Source organism: Carcharhinus amblyrhynchos, chromosome 30, assembly GCF_965287045.1.
Source record: "Carcharhinus amblyrhynchos chromosome 30, sCarAmb.v2.hapA, whole genome shotgun sequence".
NCBI lineage: Eukaryota > Metazoa > Chordata > Chondrichthyes > Carcharhiniformes > Carcharhinidae > Carcharhinus > Carcharhinus amblyrhynchos.
Window position 1 is genome coordinate 18830889 of NC_137353.1, and position 17446 is coordinate 18848334.

The 17446-nt window shown below is 43.9% G+C and overlaps 1 protein-coding gene across 4 annotated transcripts in view; it reads left to right on the plus strand.

Moving 5' to 3' along the window:
- Positions 1–985: 985 nt before the first annotated feature.
- The window catches only part of LOC145360324 (intermediate filament family orphan 2-like), a 54034-nt gene continuing 37573 nt past the window's right edge, over positions 986–17446 (plus strand). For all 4 annotated transcript variants that reach the window (XM_080215513.1, XM_080215515.1, XM_080215514.1 and 1 more), the window contains exon 1: positions 986–2133. In XM_080215513.1, the coding sequence (XP_080071639.1) occupies positions 1166–2133 (968 nt within the window). In that variant the 5' untranslated portion in view covers positions 986–1165. The remainder of the gene's footprint in view (positions 2134–17446) is intronic.

Sequence of the window (17446 nt, forward strand, 5' to 3'; positions counted from 1 at the left end):
CAAATATATGGAGGAAAGTGAGAATACAAAGTTGTGGTGTGACAGAAAGCGTTAAATGACAAATGAGGTCAGACAATCCGTTTAGTGCAAAAGGAAGTCATTCAGTCCATTGAGTCTGCACTGACAACAATCCCACCCAGGTCCTATTCCTGTAACCCCACATATTTATCTGCTAATCCCACTGACACTAAAGGGTGATTTAACACGGCCAATCCACCTATCCTACAGAATCCCTATAGTGCAGATGGAGGCCATTTGGCCCATTGAGTCTGCACCACCCACAATCCCACCCAGGCCCTATCCCCGTATCTCCACTTATTTATTATGGCCAATCAACAGAACCCGCACTGTGAGAGGAAACAAGAGCACCTGGAGGAAACCCACGTCGACATGGGGAGAATGTGCAAACCCCACACAGACAGTGACCCGAGGCAGAACTGAACCCGGGTCCCTGGCTGTGAGGCAGCCGTGCTAACCATCTTAGTTGATAGAATAGAGCAAAAGGGAATGGGACAATGAAAGAAACGAAAGACGTGTTCAGAAAAGGTGTGAATGGCAGAATGATGAACCGCTGCAGTCCGAAGATTAAAAACAGGGATAAAAAACATATGCAAAGGAAACAAAACGGTGCGACTGTGATTTCAGTCAGAAATTATTGAGAAGTTCGGTGAAAGACGTTTTAACGGTGGCGAGGGAATACCTCAGGTTGGAAGGGTTCTTTCGGCAGTCTCACATTTCGCCAATTCCCTCAACCGATCAAGCACGAGCTCATGCACGTGCAGCCAATAACCGCGCGTCACCCCGGCTCGCGGGGATGAGTCTGCGCACAGGCTACGACGTTCAGCCGCGCGGCCTCGGCTCGCGGGGATGAGTCCGCGCACTCAGGCTGAGGGGGCCGAGCCGCGTGCGCGAGGTGGGTCCTGTTGCAGCCCCACCCCCCTCTGACGCTGCGACTCTACAGTCACCCTGAAGCCGCGCGCGACGCGATTCTGTGCCGAAGTGACTGAGCATCACGGACGTGTCAGTGGAGCATCGCTCTCCCATTTCTGAGACCCAGGCGGCGTCTGGCCCAGCCCTGCCCTGCCCAGCCCAGCTCGTCTCCTTCCCCGGGCCATGGGCACTCGCCCGTGGCCGCTTCACTGAGTCCCGAAGCCCAGCCCTGACCATGAACCCGGCGGCGATGCCTCCGCTGCTGAGCTGCGGCCTTTCTGAGCCCAACCCCGTCACCCTGGCGCTGCGGAACGACCTGGGCTCCAACATCAGCCACCTCAAGACCCTCAACCTACGTTTCCGCTGCTTCCTGGCCAAGGTCCATGAGCTGGAGCGGCGCAACAAGCTGCTGGAGAAGCAGCTGCAGGCGGCCCAGGGGCCGCGGCGGGGCCGGCTGGGCCGCACCCGGGCAGTGGCCACCCAGACCCGGCTGGATTACTGCACCGGCTACAGTTACTCGGCCGGCAGCTATAGCTTCACATCTGGCGCCGGCTCTAGTTATTCGACTAGCTCCGCTTACACACCCAGCTCCGGGTCTGCTTACACGCCGGGTACCGGTTTCTCCCCCAGCACCGGCTCTGGTTACACTCCTTGTGCCGGCTACACTCCCGGTGCCGGCTCCAATTCGGTTTACACTCCCGGTGCCGGCTACACTCCCAGTGCCGGCTCCAATTCGGTTTACACTCCCGGTGCCGGTTACGCTCCTGGTGCTGGCTCTAGTTCGGTTTACGCTCCTGGTGCCAGCTCTAGTTCGGTTTACGCTCCTGGTGCCGGCTCTAGTTCGGTTTACGCTCCTGGTGCCGGCTCTAGTTCGGTTTACGCTCCTGGTGCCGGCTCTAGTTCGGTTTACGCTCCTGGTGCCGGCTCTAGTTCGGTTTACACACCCGGTGCCGGCTCCGCTTACATCCCCGGTTCGGGCTCTCTGCCTCACCACCATTACCCGAGCCGCCTCCCCGGGACCATTTGGAGCTTCACCCACATCAGGAAGGTGGGAGGCGGCCTGGAGACGGTGCAGGGACCCGGCGTGTCTTGGACCCACCCGGACGGAGTCGGTGTTCAGATCGACACCATCACCCCCGAGCTGCGGGCCCTCTACAATGTGCTGGCCAAAGTGAAGAGGGAGCGAGATGAGTACAAGAAAAAGTGAGTGAGCGCTTTCACTGCGGAGTTTGGTGCAATATCTGAGAATGGGCAGCAGCTGGGAGACTGATAAATGAGCAGCCTGTTCACTGGGCAAAATTCATAATTTTTCAGAGTTAAAAGGTAACTTGCTGGAAATCCACACCATTGAAGCTAATAAGCAAAGATGGTTTGGGAGTAATAGCTAATCGGTGTGATGTTGCCATGTAACGATCATGTATTGCAAATGCATATTTTAGCAGTTACTGGTAGTCAGTGTCAAGACTGTTCTGAAAAATTAGATCTTTTGCTAGCAATATTTTAAAAACATTAATCAAGGAAGTGGGACCGATATTAGAAAATTGTAACTAAGAATCGCTGACTTTGCTTTGAGAAGCTTTTGCTAAGATTGGAATGTCTTAACGATGTTCATTGGGTTTATGGGTTCTATCGAGCAGTAAAGAGCCCCTGGTCAAATTGAAACCCATCAACGAATCTTTGATAAAGGATTATTAAGGTCATATTTGGGTCTTTTGATAGTCCGCAGTGTGATCATAAGAATTGTGAATTTTGAGGTTTAGTAAATTGATTTGCATAAAGTGGTAAAACATTGCAAGACCCATTTCAATTTGAGTTTGTCCACAAGATTTTCAACATAATATCCACTAACGAGGTGGTCCTCTTGAAGAAATGGTGATCAAGTAGAGAGCCAACATCGATGGACTTGGAAAGATTCACCAGGGGTCAGGGGAAGGTGGGCTGGAGCCACTTCCTTTTCCCCACTCCACAATAACCCAACAAGCCATTACTGTTTCAACTGGGCAAACATGCAAGATTCTGTAAGCAAATTAAACTCCATCAGTATCCTCAAGTATGCGTGAGGACTTTTACATTTATCAGTCCTGAAATATGATATAAAATGAGCCTTGAGTTTCAAACTTTGCATGCACAGAAACTAACTGTTAGTGTTGTAATGAAAATATGACCTGTGTGGTTTTCCTGGTTTCATTTGGTTACCTAGATGGTTTATGTGTGACACCTGATGCACAAAATAATTTGTTACACATTTCAAGCAAGGTTTATTTGTAATGTTATATGTGGCAGAATCATATTCATGATTTAGATTGTTTCTGTGCATTGTTCTGAAATGTTGATGTCATAAGAATGTTTTGTCTACTAATATAATGCAACTCCACCATTTTTTCCTTAGGAAGGGCCATATGAAATGTATTTCTAAATTAAAGATCAAACACGTCCTCATTTTAGATTTGATAATTGAAGGAGATGGAAGTTAACTATAGAACACAGGTTATGAATCCAGCATTTGTTAATGCATAATTTTAGAAACTATTGTCAATGGTTGAGATTTTGTTATTCTGAACACATTGAAAAAGTGTGTTCAGGTTCTGCAGGACAACATACAAAATTTTCAGTGCAGAAAATTAATCCAAATATTTCTCATTTTTAGCTCTGTCAAACCTAAATTTCTGCAGTTCCAAACAATTCTCTGCTCAATGGACCGGCACATCATTTTATACAGTCAATTTGGATTTCAAATTCATTTATCAAACACATTAATTTAGCAATCCAATATGATCATGTTTAGGAAGCGGTTAGGAAGGATAGGCAGGAGGAAAGAGGGGGTGGCGTAGCTCTGCTGATTAAGGATAGTATCAAGGTGGTAGCAAGGGATGATGTCGGAGCCAAAGAGCAGAAAGTGGAATCGTTGTGGGTGGAGATTAGGAACAGCAAAGGGAGGAAGACGCTGGTGGGTGTCGTCTATAGGCCCCCAAATAATGATCTGGAGGTGGGGCGGGCTGTTAACGCGCAAATAAGTGCGGCGTGCAGGAATGGGACGGCAGTAGTTATTGGGGGATTTCAATCTGCATATTGATTGGTCGACCCATGTTGGACGAGGTGGGCTCGAGGAGGAGTTCTTGGAGTGCTGCCGGGATAATTTCCTTGAACAGTGTGTGTTGGAGCCGACAAGGGAGCGAGCTATCTTGGATCTGGTGCTATGTAATGAGGCGGGTAGAATTAGGGACCTTGCGGTGAAGGATCCTCTTGGAGAGAGCGATCATTGTATGGTGGAGTTTCTGTTGCAGATGGTGGAGGAGGAGAAAGTGGGTTCCCGGACACGCGTCCTTTGTTTGAATAGAGGGGAGTATGGTAGGATGAGAGAAGAATTGGCGAATGTGGACTGGGGGAGCGCGTTGGAAGGTAGGTCTGCTGAGGAGCAGTGGAGGATCTTTAAGGAGATCTTTCTTGGTGCTCAGCAGAAATTTATTCCGATGGTCAAAAAGGACCGTAGGAGGAGAGGTAATAAGCCGTGGATAACAAAGGAGGTGAAGGAAAGTTAAATTAAAAGCGGAGGAATTTAGAGTAGCTAAGAGCAGTGGGCGAGAAGAGGATTGGGAAAGGTTTAAATGTCAACAAAGATTGACAAAGAAGTTAGAACATAGAACACTACAGCACAAACAGGCCCTTTGGCCCACGAGTTGCGCCGATCACATCAACACCTACCAACCTACAGACCTATCTATAACCCTCAATCTCATTAAACCCCATATACTCATCCAGAAGTCTTTTAAAAGACCCCAGCGAGTTCGCCTCCACCACCACTGACGGCAGCCGATTCCATTCACTCACCACCCTCTGAGTGAAAAACTTACCCCTAACATCACTTCTGAACTTCCCTCCCTGCACCTTAAATCTGTGTCCTCTCATAGCAACCATTTCAACCCGGGGAAATAGCCTCTGAGAGTCCACCCTATCTATTCCTCTCAACATTTTGTAAACTTCTATCAGGTCGCCTCTCAACCTTCGTCTCTCCAGGGAAAAGAGTCCCAGCTCCCTCAACCTAACTTCATAAGGCATGCCTCCCAGTCCAGGCAACATCCTTGTAAATCTCCTCTGTACCCTCTCAATAGCTTCTACATCTTTCCTATAGTGAGGCGACCAGAACTGCGCACAATGCTCTAAATGAGGCCTGACAAGGGTCTTATAAAGTTGCAGCATTACCTCCCGACTCCTAAACTCAATCCCTCGATTAATGAAGGCCAGTACACCATACGCCTTCTTGACCACCTCCTCCACCTGCGAGGCCGATTTAAGAGTCCTGTGGACCCGGACCCCAAGATCCTTCTGCTCTTCAACACTACTCAGACTTCTGCCCTTGATAGTGTACTCGTTCATCCCGTTGGTTCTGCCAAAATGGACGACTACACATTTATCCGCGTTGAAGTCCATCTGCCACTTCTCCGCCCAGTCCTGCATCCTACCTATGTCCTGCTGCAACTTTTGCCATCCTTCCAGACCATCCACAACACCACCGACCTTAGTGTCATCAGCGAACTGACTTACCCATCCCTCCACTTCCTCATCCAGGTCATTTATGAAAATGACAAACAACAAGGGTCCCAGAACAGATCCTTGAGGCACTCCGCTGGTGACTGACCTCCATTCAGAAAAAGCCCCATCCACAACCACTCTCTGCCTTCTGCAGGCAAGCCAGTTCTGAATCCACAAGGCCAAAGGCCCTTGGATCCCATGCTCTCTCACCTTCTCAAGAAGTCTTGCATGGGGGACCTTATCAAACGCCTTGCTGAAGTCCATGTACACTACGTCCACGGCACTTCCTTCGTCAATGTGTTCAGTCACATTATTGAAGAACTCAACTAGGCTTGTAAGGCACGACCTGCCCTTGACAAATCCATGCTGACTATTCCTGATCATGTCAAACCTCTCCAAATGTTCGTAAATCTTGTCCCTCAGAAGCCTCTCCATCAGCTTACCAACCACTGAGGTCAGACTCACCGGTCGGTAATTTCCCGGGCTATCTCTGTTCCCTTTCTTGAAAATAGGAACTACATCCGCAATCCTCCGGAACCTCTCCCATCTCCATTGACGATGCAAAGATCATCGCCAGAAGTTGATAAAGGAGGGTAGGAGAAGCTATGAAGCTGGGCTAGCACTTAATATAAAAAAGGATAGCAAGAGTTTTTATAAATATATAAAAAGGAAGAGGCTGGCTAGGGTGAACGTTGGTCCTTTAGAGGATGAGAAAGGGGACCTAGTGGTAGGGGATGGGGATATGGCTAAGGTCTTGAATAACTTTTTTGTTTCTGTCTTCACGGAGGAGGACGTGAATAATTTGCCGGGTGTTAGCGATGGAAAGGTGGTAAGACTGGAGGGTCTTAATGACATTACTGTAACTAGAGAGGTGGTGCTCGACAGACTGGAGGGGCTGATTGTGGACAAGTCCCCAGGACCGGATGGAATGCATCCGAGGGTTCTGAAAGAAATGGCGGAGGTGATAGTGGATGCCTTGGTGGTTATTTTCCAGACGTCGCTGGATTCCGGGGAAGTGCCGGAAGATTGGAAAACGGCTAATGTTACGCCGTTGTTTAAGAAGGGTGCCAGGCAAAAGGCGGGGAATTATAGGCTGGTTAGTTTAACGTCTGTGGTAGGTAAAATGTTAGAATCGTCATTGAGGAAATTGCGAGGCATCTTGAAGGGAATTGCTTGATAGGGCAGACGCAACACGGTTTCATTAAAGGGAAGTCGTGTCTGACAAATTTACTGGAGTTCTATGAGGATGTGTCTAGGGCAGTGGATAGAGGAGAGCCGGTGGATGTGGTCTTTCTGGATTTTCAGAAGGCGTTTGACAAGGTACCTCACAAGAGGTTATTGCAGAAGGTCAGGGGACATGGAGTTGGGGGTAGGGTGTTAGCGTGGATAGAGGATTGGTTGTCAAATAGGAGACAGAGAGTGGGGGTCAATGGGTGCTATTCGGATTGGCGGTTGGTGACTAGTGGGGTGCCCCAGGGGTCGGTGCTGGGGCCTCAGCTATTTACCATTTATATAGATGATCTGGAGGAGGGAACCGAGTGTAGGGTGTCGAAATTTGCTGATGACACCAAGATTGGGGGAAAGGCAAATTGTGCAGAGGGTGTGGAGAGTCTGCAGAAGGATCTAGATAGGCTGGGCGAATGGGTCAGGAAATGGCAAATGGAATTTAATGTTGGCAAGTGTGAGGTGGTCCACTTTGGTAGGAAGAATGGTAGGAAGGACTATTACTTACGTGGCGAAAAACTGCAGCAGGCGACGGTGCAGAGGGACCTCGGGGTCCTTGTGCATGAGTCGCAAAAACCCAGCTTGCAGGTGCAGCAGGTGGTCAGGAAAGCGAATGGGATGCTGGCCTTCATAGCAAGGGGGATTGAATATAAAAGTAGGGAGGTCTTGCTGCAGCTGTATAGGGCATTGGTGAGGCCGCAGCTGGAGTACTGTGTGCAGTTTTGGGCGCCGCACCTGCGCAAGGATATTTTGGCCTTGGAGGGAGTGCAGAGGAGGTTTACTAGGCTGATACCGGAGTTGAGGGGGTTGAGCTATGAGGAGAGGCTGAATAAACTAGGCTTGTACTCGTTAGAGTTTAGAAGAATGAGGGGAGATCTCATTGAGACGTATAAGATGATGAATGGGATGGATAGGATAGAGGTGGAGAGACTCTTCCCGCTCAAAAAAGACAGTAGGACTAGGGGGCACAGCCTCAAGATAAAGGGGAGGCGGTTTAGAATGGAGTTGAGGAGGAACTTCTTCACTCAAAGGGTGGTGAATCTCTGGAATTCTCTGCCCGTTGAAGTGGTGGAGGCTGCCTCGCTAAATATTTTTAAGAAGCGGGTTGATGGGTTCTTGATAAGAGAGGGGATTAAGGGTTATGGGGAGAGGGCGGGAAAGTGGAACTGAGCCATGACAGATCAGCCATGATCTTATTGAATGGCGGGGCAGGCTCGAAGGGCTAGATGGCCTACTCCTGCTCCTATTTCTTATGTTCTTATCATTGATGAAAGTAGACTTTGAGATCACCAGGGGGTTGAAATATTTCTAGTGGCTTTGGCAACTTTAAATATCAAGGAGTGTTCTTATCCTGTTGTAAATTTTTTTGGTCCTTTGCTCTTGCATACTGTTGTTACTGATTTAACAGCAATGTATTTTTCTTTTCAATCAGTTCTGAATTTTAAAATTATTTAACTATCTTCCAATAACTCCCTAATATTTTTCTACATTCCAGTGATCAGCAATTTTTTTATCCTAACTGTAATTTTAATTTCTTGCATGATTCTGGTGATTTATATACCTTTTTTCGTCTTCATTCTCCTAATGCTATGAGATGTCCAGAGCTGTGGTCCCATTGGCATAGCCAAATGTTTTGCACTGATTCAATGTCACCTCTTTGCTTTTACATTCAGTACATAGGAATAAATTCCAAAAACCTGTTGGCCTTTTCAAAGAGCCTTTTTCTAACTTCTCCCACTCTCCAGCTTAGTTCCTTCTGTGTGCCTTCCTTGGTGGAAAGATAGATAATGGCTGGTAGTGGAAATTCAAATTACTTTCTGAATGCACTTGAAATACTGTGTGCAATTCTAGCGTATTATAGAAAGGATATTATTAAACAAAAAGATTTACTAGGATATGCCCGGAACTTGATGGATTGAGTTATAAGGAGAGGCTGGACAGACTGGCACTTTTTTCTCTGGAGCATTGGAGGCTGAGGGGTGAGGTCTTATAGAGGTCTATAAAATAATGAGGGACATAGATCAGCTAGATAGTCAACATCTTTTCCCAAAGGTGGAGGAGTCTTATAGACTTAAGGTGAGAGGGGAGAGAAACAAAACTGTCCAGAACGGCAATTTTTCCACACAGGGTGGTGAGTGTCTGGAACAAGCTGCCAGACATAATAGTAGAGGCAGGTACAATTTTATCTTTTAAAAAGTATTTGGGTAGTTACATGGTTACGATGGGTGTACAGGATATGGGCCAAATGTGGGCAATTGGGATTAGCTTAGTGGCTTTAAAAAAAAAGGACGGTATGGACAAGTTGGGCCGAAGAGTTCGTTTCCAAGCTGTAAACCTCTGACTTTAAATACAGCTTGTCTTTGAATCTTTTATTGCAAAACTAAATCTTAAAACATATCTTAAACCACTATTTCACGTCAGCCTTTGCTATTCCCAGTCAAACTTTGAATCTCACTGATTCTGGTCCACCACCTAGTTCAAAGTGTTTCTGATGCACAACTTTCTTGTCTATATATTTTGTCCAATTTATGTTTGGCTATTTTCCTGTGTTTGTGACAGCATGAGAATGAAATCCATTGTCGAATTGGGAAGTGGTAAATAGAGGGAGGGAAAGAAAGATTGAATCATGAGCCGAAAAATACGAAGTACGTTTTTAATTTGGAAAAAGTCTTCAGCAGCAATTAAAACCTGAAGGAGTAAGGTTCCACAAATGAAATATTTGTAATTGTTTTGACTGCCAGAGAGGTTGATTGGTAGTATTGAACATCTACCATATTGTACCTAGACTTGAAATTATTTAACTTTGTGTCAGGTTTATTGAACATCTAACAGGTAAGTACAGGAACTTAATGTTTAAAAGTTTAAAGTTTATTTATTAGTGTCACAAGTAGGTTTGCATTAACACTGCAAAGAGGTTACTGTGAATTTAATGTCACTCAGTGTATTTGAATGGAAAATCAGTCAGAGAAATGCCATTTTTACAAAAAGCAGGACAACATCACTCTGATAGTGATGTCACAATTTCCACTTTTTAATTGTACATGTACCTTTGCTTGAGGTTGCAGTGGCTTTTGCATATAAACAGTAAATGCCTTTGGCCTGACCCTTACTTTGTCTAGTTGACTGAAGCTATCTCAACCTACTTTTGACTGGCTGAAACAATATTTGGATGCTTAAATTGAACAACACATGACTTCATGGCCAGTTTTGATTGTTTCATTCCATTTCCTCCCTCCCCTTCCCCTTTCACAGCTGAATTTGATTACTTTTTAATTCATTCACCAAGGTAAAGGGCTATTTTGGAAATTGACCTACTGAACTGCCTTTTTGCCTGCTTAATATGTTACAAGCAACATTGTAAATGGCTCCTACGGTACTAGTAAATGGCAGTGCTATTTGTCTGTTAGTGTAGACCGCATAAGTACTGGGGACTGTCCTCGTTTTCATTGTTTTTCTCAATGTACTGCATATATTTGCATTGAGTTTTATCTGTCCACTCTGTCAATTCCTACCTCTTATATTTTCTGTCATGATTTGTAATGCTCTCATTTGGTATCATTCAATATCATTCTTTTAAAATTTATGTAGACGTTAGGAAGAGGCTCTAGCGTAGATCTCTGTACACCATAAGCCTCCTGTGCCTCATTATGTATACATAAATCACATTTCCTTTATCCAAACTTGATTTCCTGAAAAACACAATAAAGCTAATTGAATGCTATTTGCTCATTACAGATCCATGGCTGATTGCCCCGATTAATCCATATCTTCCACTAATTTCATTCTGCATTATGAACTGTAGAAATTTACTCAGAACTAAAATAAGGCTAGTTGTTGTATAATTAGATATTTTTCCCTTTTTTCAACAGGGTATGTATAATACTGCCACCCTCAAGTATTTTGGTCTGATCTGTGGTCAAACATATCTGAAAAATTGTGATTAATGCTTTTCTTTCTCAAACCACCTTTAGGACTCATATAGAAATCATCTGAGTCTTATGATTTTTCCATTTTTGCTATTAACTTAATGGTGTCCACCTTTTCCATAATGTCTCTGCCATATTCACCAGTCATTCTTGCAGAATTATTTTAATCCTTGTCCACAAGTGCTGACACATTTGCACCTACTGTGCCATTTGGCTGAAGTTAAGCTATGTTTCATTCTGGACCTTCCTGTGACAAAAGTTTCTGGTAATATACTGATTTTTCACTTATGGGAATTGAGTCTGATCCATAAATGGAGGGATCATGGAATCACACAGCATGGCAGGAGAACATTCAGCCCATTGAGCTAAGCAAGATGCCTTTGTCAGCTTGCTATCCTTACTGATCAAATATGGAGATGTTATTTTAATTTCAAGGCAGTTTTACTTTATTTCGCTGTTCCTCCTGAGTGACAGATTATCAGCTTAAATGTTTCTTTTTCATATTTATCTTCACAGTTTGTGAATGTTTGACATCTCACTTTTTGGGCAGTGTTTTCTCTCCTGTCTGATGAATCTTTAATTCTTTGTGCTCATGGTTTGTTTATTGTTTGTTATAAATGGGCTTCACAATCCAAAATCATGTTATAATGTAGGCTCATTATAATTGGTTATAACTGAAAATGCGCAGGAAACAAGTAAAACTTACAATCAGATTTAAACTATTGACACTCTGTACATTGGCAGTAAGGGGGAAGGGGATAATGTTCATCAAATGGCTTAACATTTAATCTGGTAAATGTGACTTCAGGTTTAACATCCCATCTCAACAATATGACAGGACACTATCTTTGAGACACTTACTCGATGATGTGCCAGAGTGTTTGACCAAGTGCTGCTCTGGGGCTTGAAATTTTTGCTGCATAGGGAAAATGCAACCAGCTGAGTCGCACTGACAATCTGACACCCACAGATGAACTGGGAATAAAGTAAAACTAAGAGTTGAAACCAAAATAGGATTTCCATATTTGAGTGAAGCAAGTGAACTAATACCTAGTTGAGTTCTTCGATAATGTGACTGAACACATTGACGAAGGAAGTGCCGTGGACGTAGTGTACATGGACTTCAGCAAGGCGTTTGATAAGGTCCCCCATGCAAGACTTCTTGAGAAGGTGAGAGGGCATGGGATCCAAGGGCCTTTGGCCTTGTGGATTCAGAACTGGCTTGCCTGCAGAAGGCAGAGAGTGGTTGTGGATGGGGCTTTTTCTGAATGGAGGTCAGTCACCAGCGGAGTGCCTCAAGGATCTGTTCTGGGACCCTTGTTGTTTGTCATTTTCATAAATGACCTGGATGAGGAAGTGGAGGGATGGGTAAGTCAGTTCGCTGATGACACTAAGGTCGGTGGTGTTGTGGATGGTCTGGAAGGATGGCAAAAGTTGCAGCAGGACATAGGTAGGATGCAGGACTGGGCGGAGAAGTGGCAGATGGACTTCAACGCGGATAAATGTGTAGTCGTCCATTTTGGCAGAACCAACGGGATGAACGAGTACACTATCAAGGGCAGAAGTCTGAGTAGTGTTGAAGAGCAGAAGGATCTTGGGGTCCGGGTCCACAGGACTCTTAAATCGGCCTCGCAGGTGGAGGAGGTGGTCAAGAAGGCGTATGGTGTACTGGCCTTCATTAATCGAGGGATTGAGTTTAGGAGTCGGGAGGTAATGCTGCAACTTTATAAGACCCTTGTCAGGCCTCATTTAGAGCATTGTGCGCAGTTCTGGTCGCCTCACTATAGGAAAGATGTAGAAGCTATTGAGAGGGTACAGAGGAGATTTACAAGGATGTTGCCTGGACTGGGAGGCATGCCTTATGAAGTTAGGTTGAGGGAGCTGGGACTCTTTTCCCTGGAGAGACGAAGGTTGAGAGGCGACCTGATAGAAGTTTACAAAATGTTGAGAGGAATAGATAGGGTGGACTCTCAGAGGCTATTTCCCCGGGTTGAAATGGTTGCTATGAGAGGACACAGATTTAAGGTGCAGGGAGGGAAGTTCAGAAGTGATGTTAGGGGTAAGTTTTTCACTCAGAGGGTGGTGAGTGAATGGAATCGGCTGCCGTCAGTGGTGGTGGAGGCGAACTCGCTGGGGTCTTTTAAAAGACTTCTGGATGAGTATATGGGGTTTAATGAGATTGAGGGTTATAGATAGGTCTGTAGGTTGGTAGGTGTTGATGTGATCGGCGCAACTCGTGGGCCAAAGGGCCTGTTTGTGCTGTAGTGTTCTATGTTCTAATGCCAGGCACTCTATTGTAACAAGGTTATGTTCTCGGGCCCCCTACTCCCCTCCTTATACACCTATGACTGTGGCCACACTCCTCTCCAACTTGATTTTAAAGTTTGCTGATGACACTACTGTAGTGGGTCAGATGTCCAACAAAGACGAGATAGAATACAGAATGAGGTGGTGAACTGGTGCGAAGACGATAATCTCTCCTTCAATGACAAAAAAGGGAGATTGTCATCGACTTCAGGAAGCGTAGTGGAGAACATATCCCTGTGTACATCTTCAGGGATGAAGCTTGACCATTTGTCAAGCTTCAAGTTTTTAGGTGTCCAGACCACCGCACCCCCCCCCCCCCCCCCCAACCCTCCCAATGCCGGCACGAGTTAAGAAAGCCCACCTACTTGAGAAGACTAAGAAAATTTGGTGTGTCAGCTGCGACACTCTCCAACTTTTACAGATGCACCACAAAAAAACATTCTTTCTGGTTATATCACAGCTTAATATTGCTCCTGCTCTGTCCAAGACTGCAAGAAAGTACAAAAGGTCGTGAATGTAGCCCAATCCATCACGCAAACTATTGACTCTCTATACTTCCCGTTGCCTTGGCAAAGCAGCCAGCATAATTAAGGACCCCACACACCCTGGATACTCTCTCTCCCACCTTTTTCCATCAGGAAAAAGATACAAAAGTCTGAGATCACATATCAACTGAAACAAGAATAGCTTCTTCCCTGCTGCCATCAGACTTTTGAATGGACCCACCTTGCATTAAGTTGATCTTTCTCTATATTCTGGCTATGACTATAACGCTACATTCTACAATCTCTCATTTCCTTCTCTATGAACAGTATGCCTTATCTGTGTAGTGGCAAGAAACAATACGTTTTACTGTATACTAATTCATGTGACAAATCCAAATTTGCTCCATTTCTTGGAAGTGGTGTGATTTTTGAAATGCCTTTCTTTAGCTTCTGGTGTTGGGAGAAATTTTATGAAAATGTGCACGCTGGTATTAGAAACCAAGTATAATAGGTCAGTAATCTCTCCAGGAACACATGCACAGATTTTGGCAGTCTTGTTCAGTCAGCTTTAAAATGGTCTTAAACTGAAGATACAGATTTTGATGCTGACATTATGAACTGGCATTATCGTGTTACCATACAGGCTTGACATCACCCTCCATTTGGGGAAAGTAGATCTCTATATTGGAGTACTTGTCACCCTTGCACACATTTATTTTAGTGCCATACTAACAGGCAATTGACGTTTTTGAGAGGATTAAAAATTAGTTTTAAAAAGTTGCTACTTTCTCTTTTGGCTTTTACTGTGACAAGTGGAGTCACCACAATACTGGCTGATCATGCCTTCATATCAGCTATAAATTCTTTTTTGATTGGGAGGTGGTTTTACAGCCAGATGATGCCCTCCTGCTAACTTTCCCCATTTATCCAGGCTGAGGATCAGCACCAATGCAGCTTAAGAAAATGCATTTAAATCTCAACTCTGCTTGTACTGTCAACTTACTAGCTTTTCATTGACTCAATGAAAAATGTCTAGTACAATTGACCTCTAATATTTTCTCAATTAGGTTTTCTTGTTTGGTTGTTCCAGTTTTTATCTTGCTGTACAAATGTCAATGGTGTTGTTGTGTTTCACCAGGCTTGGAGCTCTTGTCAACCTTTCATTTATCTGAACTGAAAGTTCTTTTGAACTGAGAGCTTGTTTACAAAGAGACTCAGTTGTAGTCGGGTGCTTCAGAAATTGAATAGTACATTGCAGTTCTTTCTGATCCGAATACTAATGATCAGTGTTACGTTTTGGGGTCTGTACTTTGTTAACTCTAGATACTTTTGTCTTCTGTGTTTGAGTAATCTTGTGTTTGACTCTGCTATATTCACTGAAAGGAATGTGTTTTCATTTGCCATCATATTTTTATCATTTATGGGATAAACTGAAAATTGCTTTCAATTTATTTTGCCATCTTACTCTTTGGAAGGCTAGAAATAATGTAGTAAGCTTTCACTAAATCTTTAACTGGCAAACAGATTTATTACACTGTAAAAGCATCCAAATTGTATAATACCACATTTACAGTAATCTCAATTTCATTGACATTTTTGTTTAAAATTCCAACGTCCTCTAACTGTATCTGGGGAATTGTTTATACTAAGGTATATTGGACGGCATGATGATACAGGTTAGCACTGTTGCCTCTCAACGCCAGGGACACGGGTTCAAATCTGGCCTTGAGTCATTGTCCGTGTGGAGTTTGCATGTTCTCCCTTTGTCTGCATGTATTTCAACCACATGCTCCAGTTTCCCCCACACTTCAAAAGATGTATGCATTAGGTTGATTGGCCATTCTAAATTGACCCTTAGTGTCAGGGCAATTAGGGTAAATAGGTTAGGTTAGGGAGGGTGGGACCTGGGTAGGATTGTTGGTGCAGGCTCGATGGGCCAGATGACCACCACCTGCACTGTAGGGATTCTGTGATTCTAAGGCCATGTCTGTTATGTGGACACGGTGTTATATTAAACACCTTAATTTCCAGGGCTCTCTTTGCATTTGCAGGATTTCATTCCCAATCCCAAACTCAAGATTTATCTGAAATGCGTGTTTTATAATTTTTATAATGCATGGAAGGCAATCCTAATTGTAGATAGGATAATATGTCCTTGGGATTTAAAAGGATGGTTTACATCGATGGGTGTAAGAACAATGGGCAATTGAGGCTGCAGCCAGTTGTTGAAATTGTAGATTATTCAGAAAAATAATAGCACAAGTTTCTCCAATTAGAAGTTGCTTCCAGATGCAGCAAGATTTTTTAAATGCTATCCATCCTTTGTGATGCTGGCAAGTTTTGAATAAAAGTGTTGCTGCAGTTTAATAGTTGATCATTTTATATTCTAAGTAATGGCAGTGATAAGTTTGGGATAAATGAAATCAAAAATGAGCCAATGCCTTTAAGTGAAATTTAATACTGGTGTGAAGCGTTGGGTGAAAAATGAGTGACAGAAATTATGTTTTAACGCTGTATTCAGTAATGAGATCAAATTATCTCTTGCATCCGGCTGAAGAATGTGGAACAAGTAGCTGTTAGTTGCTTAACTATCAAGGAGATCTGTGGGTTTACATGTGGCTCCTTTAAACCTGAGCAAAGAAGTTTAAACAGTTCACACTGTTATATCTAGCAGCATAGATCTCACATTTCATACATGTGTAATGATTTGATTTTATTGTCACATTTATTTGTATACAGTGAAAAGTATTGTCTTGCGTGCTATACACATAAAGCATGCCTTACGTAAGGAAGGAAAGGAGATGCAGAATGTAGTGTTATAATCATAGAGCATAGAGAAAGATCAACTTAATGCTCCGTAGGCCCAGTCAAAAGTCTGATGTCAGCAAGAAAGAAGCAGTTTTTGAATAGGTTAGTACATGATCTCATACTTTTGTATCTTTTTCCTGGTGGAAGAGAGAATATCCGAGATGCGTGGCTCCTTGATTATGCTGGCTGCTTTTCCGAGGCAGCGGGAAATGTAGACAGTGTCACTGGATGGGAGGCTGGTTTGTGAGGACTGGGCTTCATTCACGACCCTTTGTAGTTTCTTGCAGTCTTAGGCGGAGCAGGACCCACACCAAGCTGTAACACAACCGGAAAGAATGCTTTCTATGGTGCATCTTTAGAAGTTGGTGAGAGTTGTAGCAGATATGCCAAATTTCCTTTGTCTCCTGAGAAAGAAACGTGAGTGAAGGTAGAAATAACTTATTGTCAAACATATCATGGCCTTCATAACATAATCGCATTACATAATACATGTAGGAAAGTAGAAATGCAAAATTTATATTGCATATCCCCCCGCAAAAAGGTGGTGTATAGTCGAATATTTTGGGACTTTGAAATTGATGGATTGTTAAAGTATCGGGGAAATAGAGTGACGGTGGGGTAAACGGAGTTGAGTCAGCATGATCAATTTGAATGACAGAACAGGATTGAATAGCCTCCTTCTGTTCCAGTTATTCAAGCTGCACTCTGGCCTTGGATAGTAGTGTTCCTCTTCAGTCAAAAGGTTGAGAATTTAAGCCATTCCAAAGACTTGAACAAATAATTCAGGCTGACACTTTGTGTAATACCGAGGGAGTGCTACACCATCTGTGGTACTATCTTTCTGGGTGAGATAAAATCATAGAATCCCTACAGTGCAGATGTTAAACCAAGACACAATCCAACCTCTCAGATGAATGTTAAAGATCCCATTGCATCATTTGAGAAAGAGCAGGGGAGTCCAACATGATCAAAACCAGATTATCCAGCAATCTATGTCATTGCTGTTTGTGGTGCCGTGCTGTGTGCAAATTAACTGCCTGCATTGTAGGAACATCTGAAGTGCTTTGTTCTAAGTGGAAACTTTTATATAAATGCAAGTTGTTTCAAGTCTGTTTGCATTTCAAATGTGCCAGAAGCTTAGTGGTTACTGGGAGAAGGTTGCAACTGTAATTTAGTGCTTTTTCATGATGTTTTATGATTCTGCTGCATTCTAATTTTCTTAGGCAAGCTGCAACA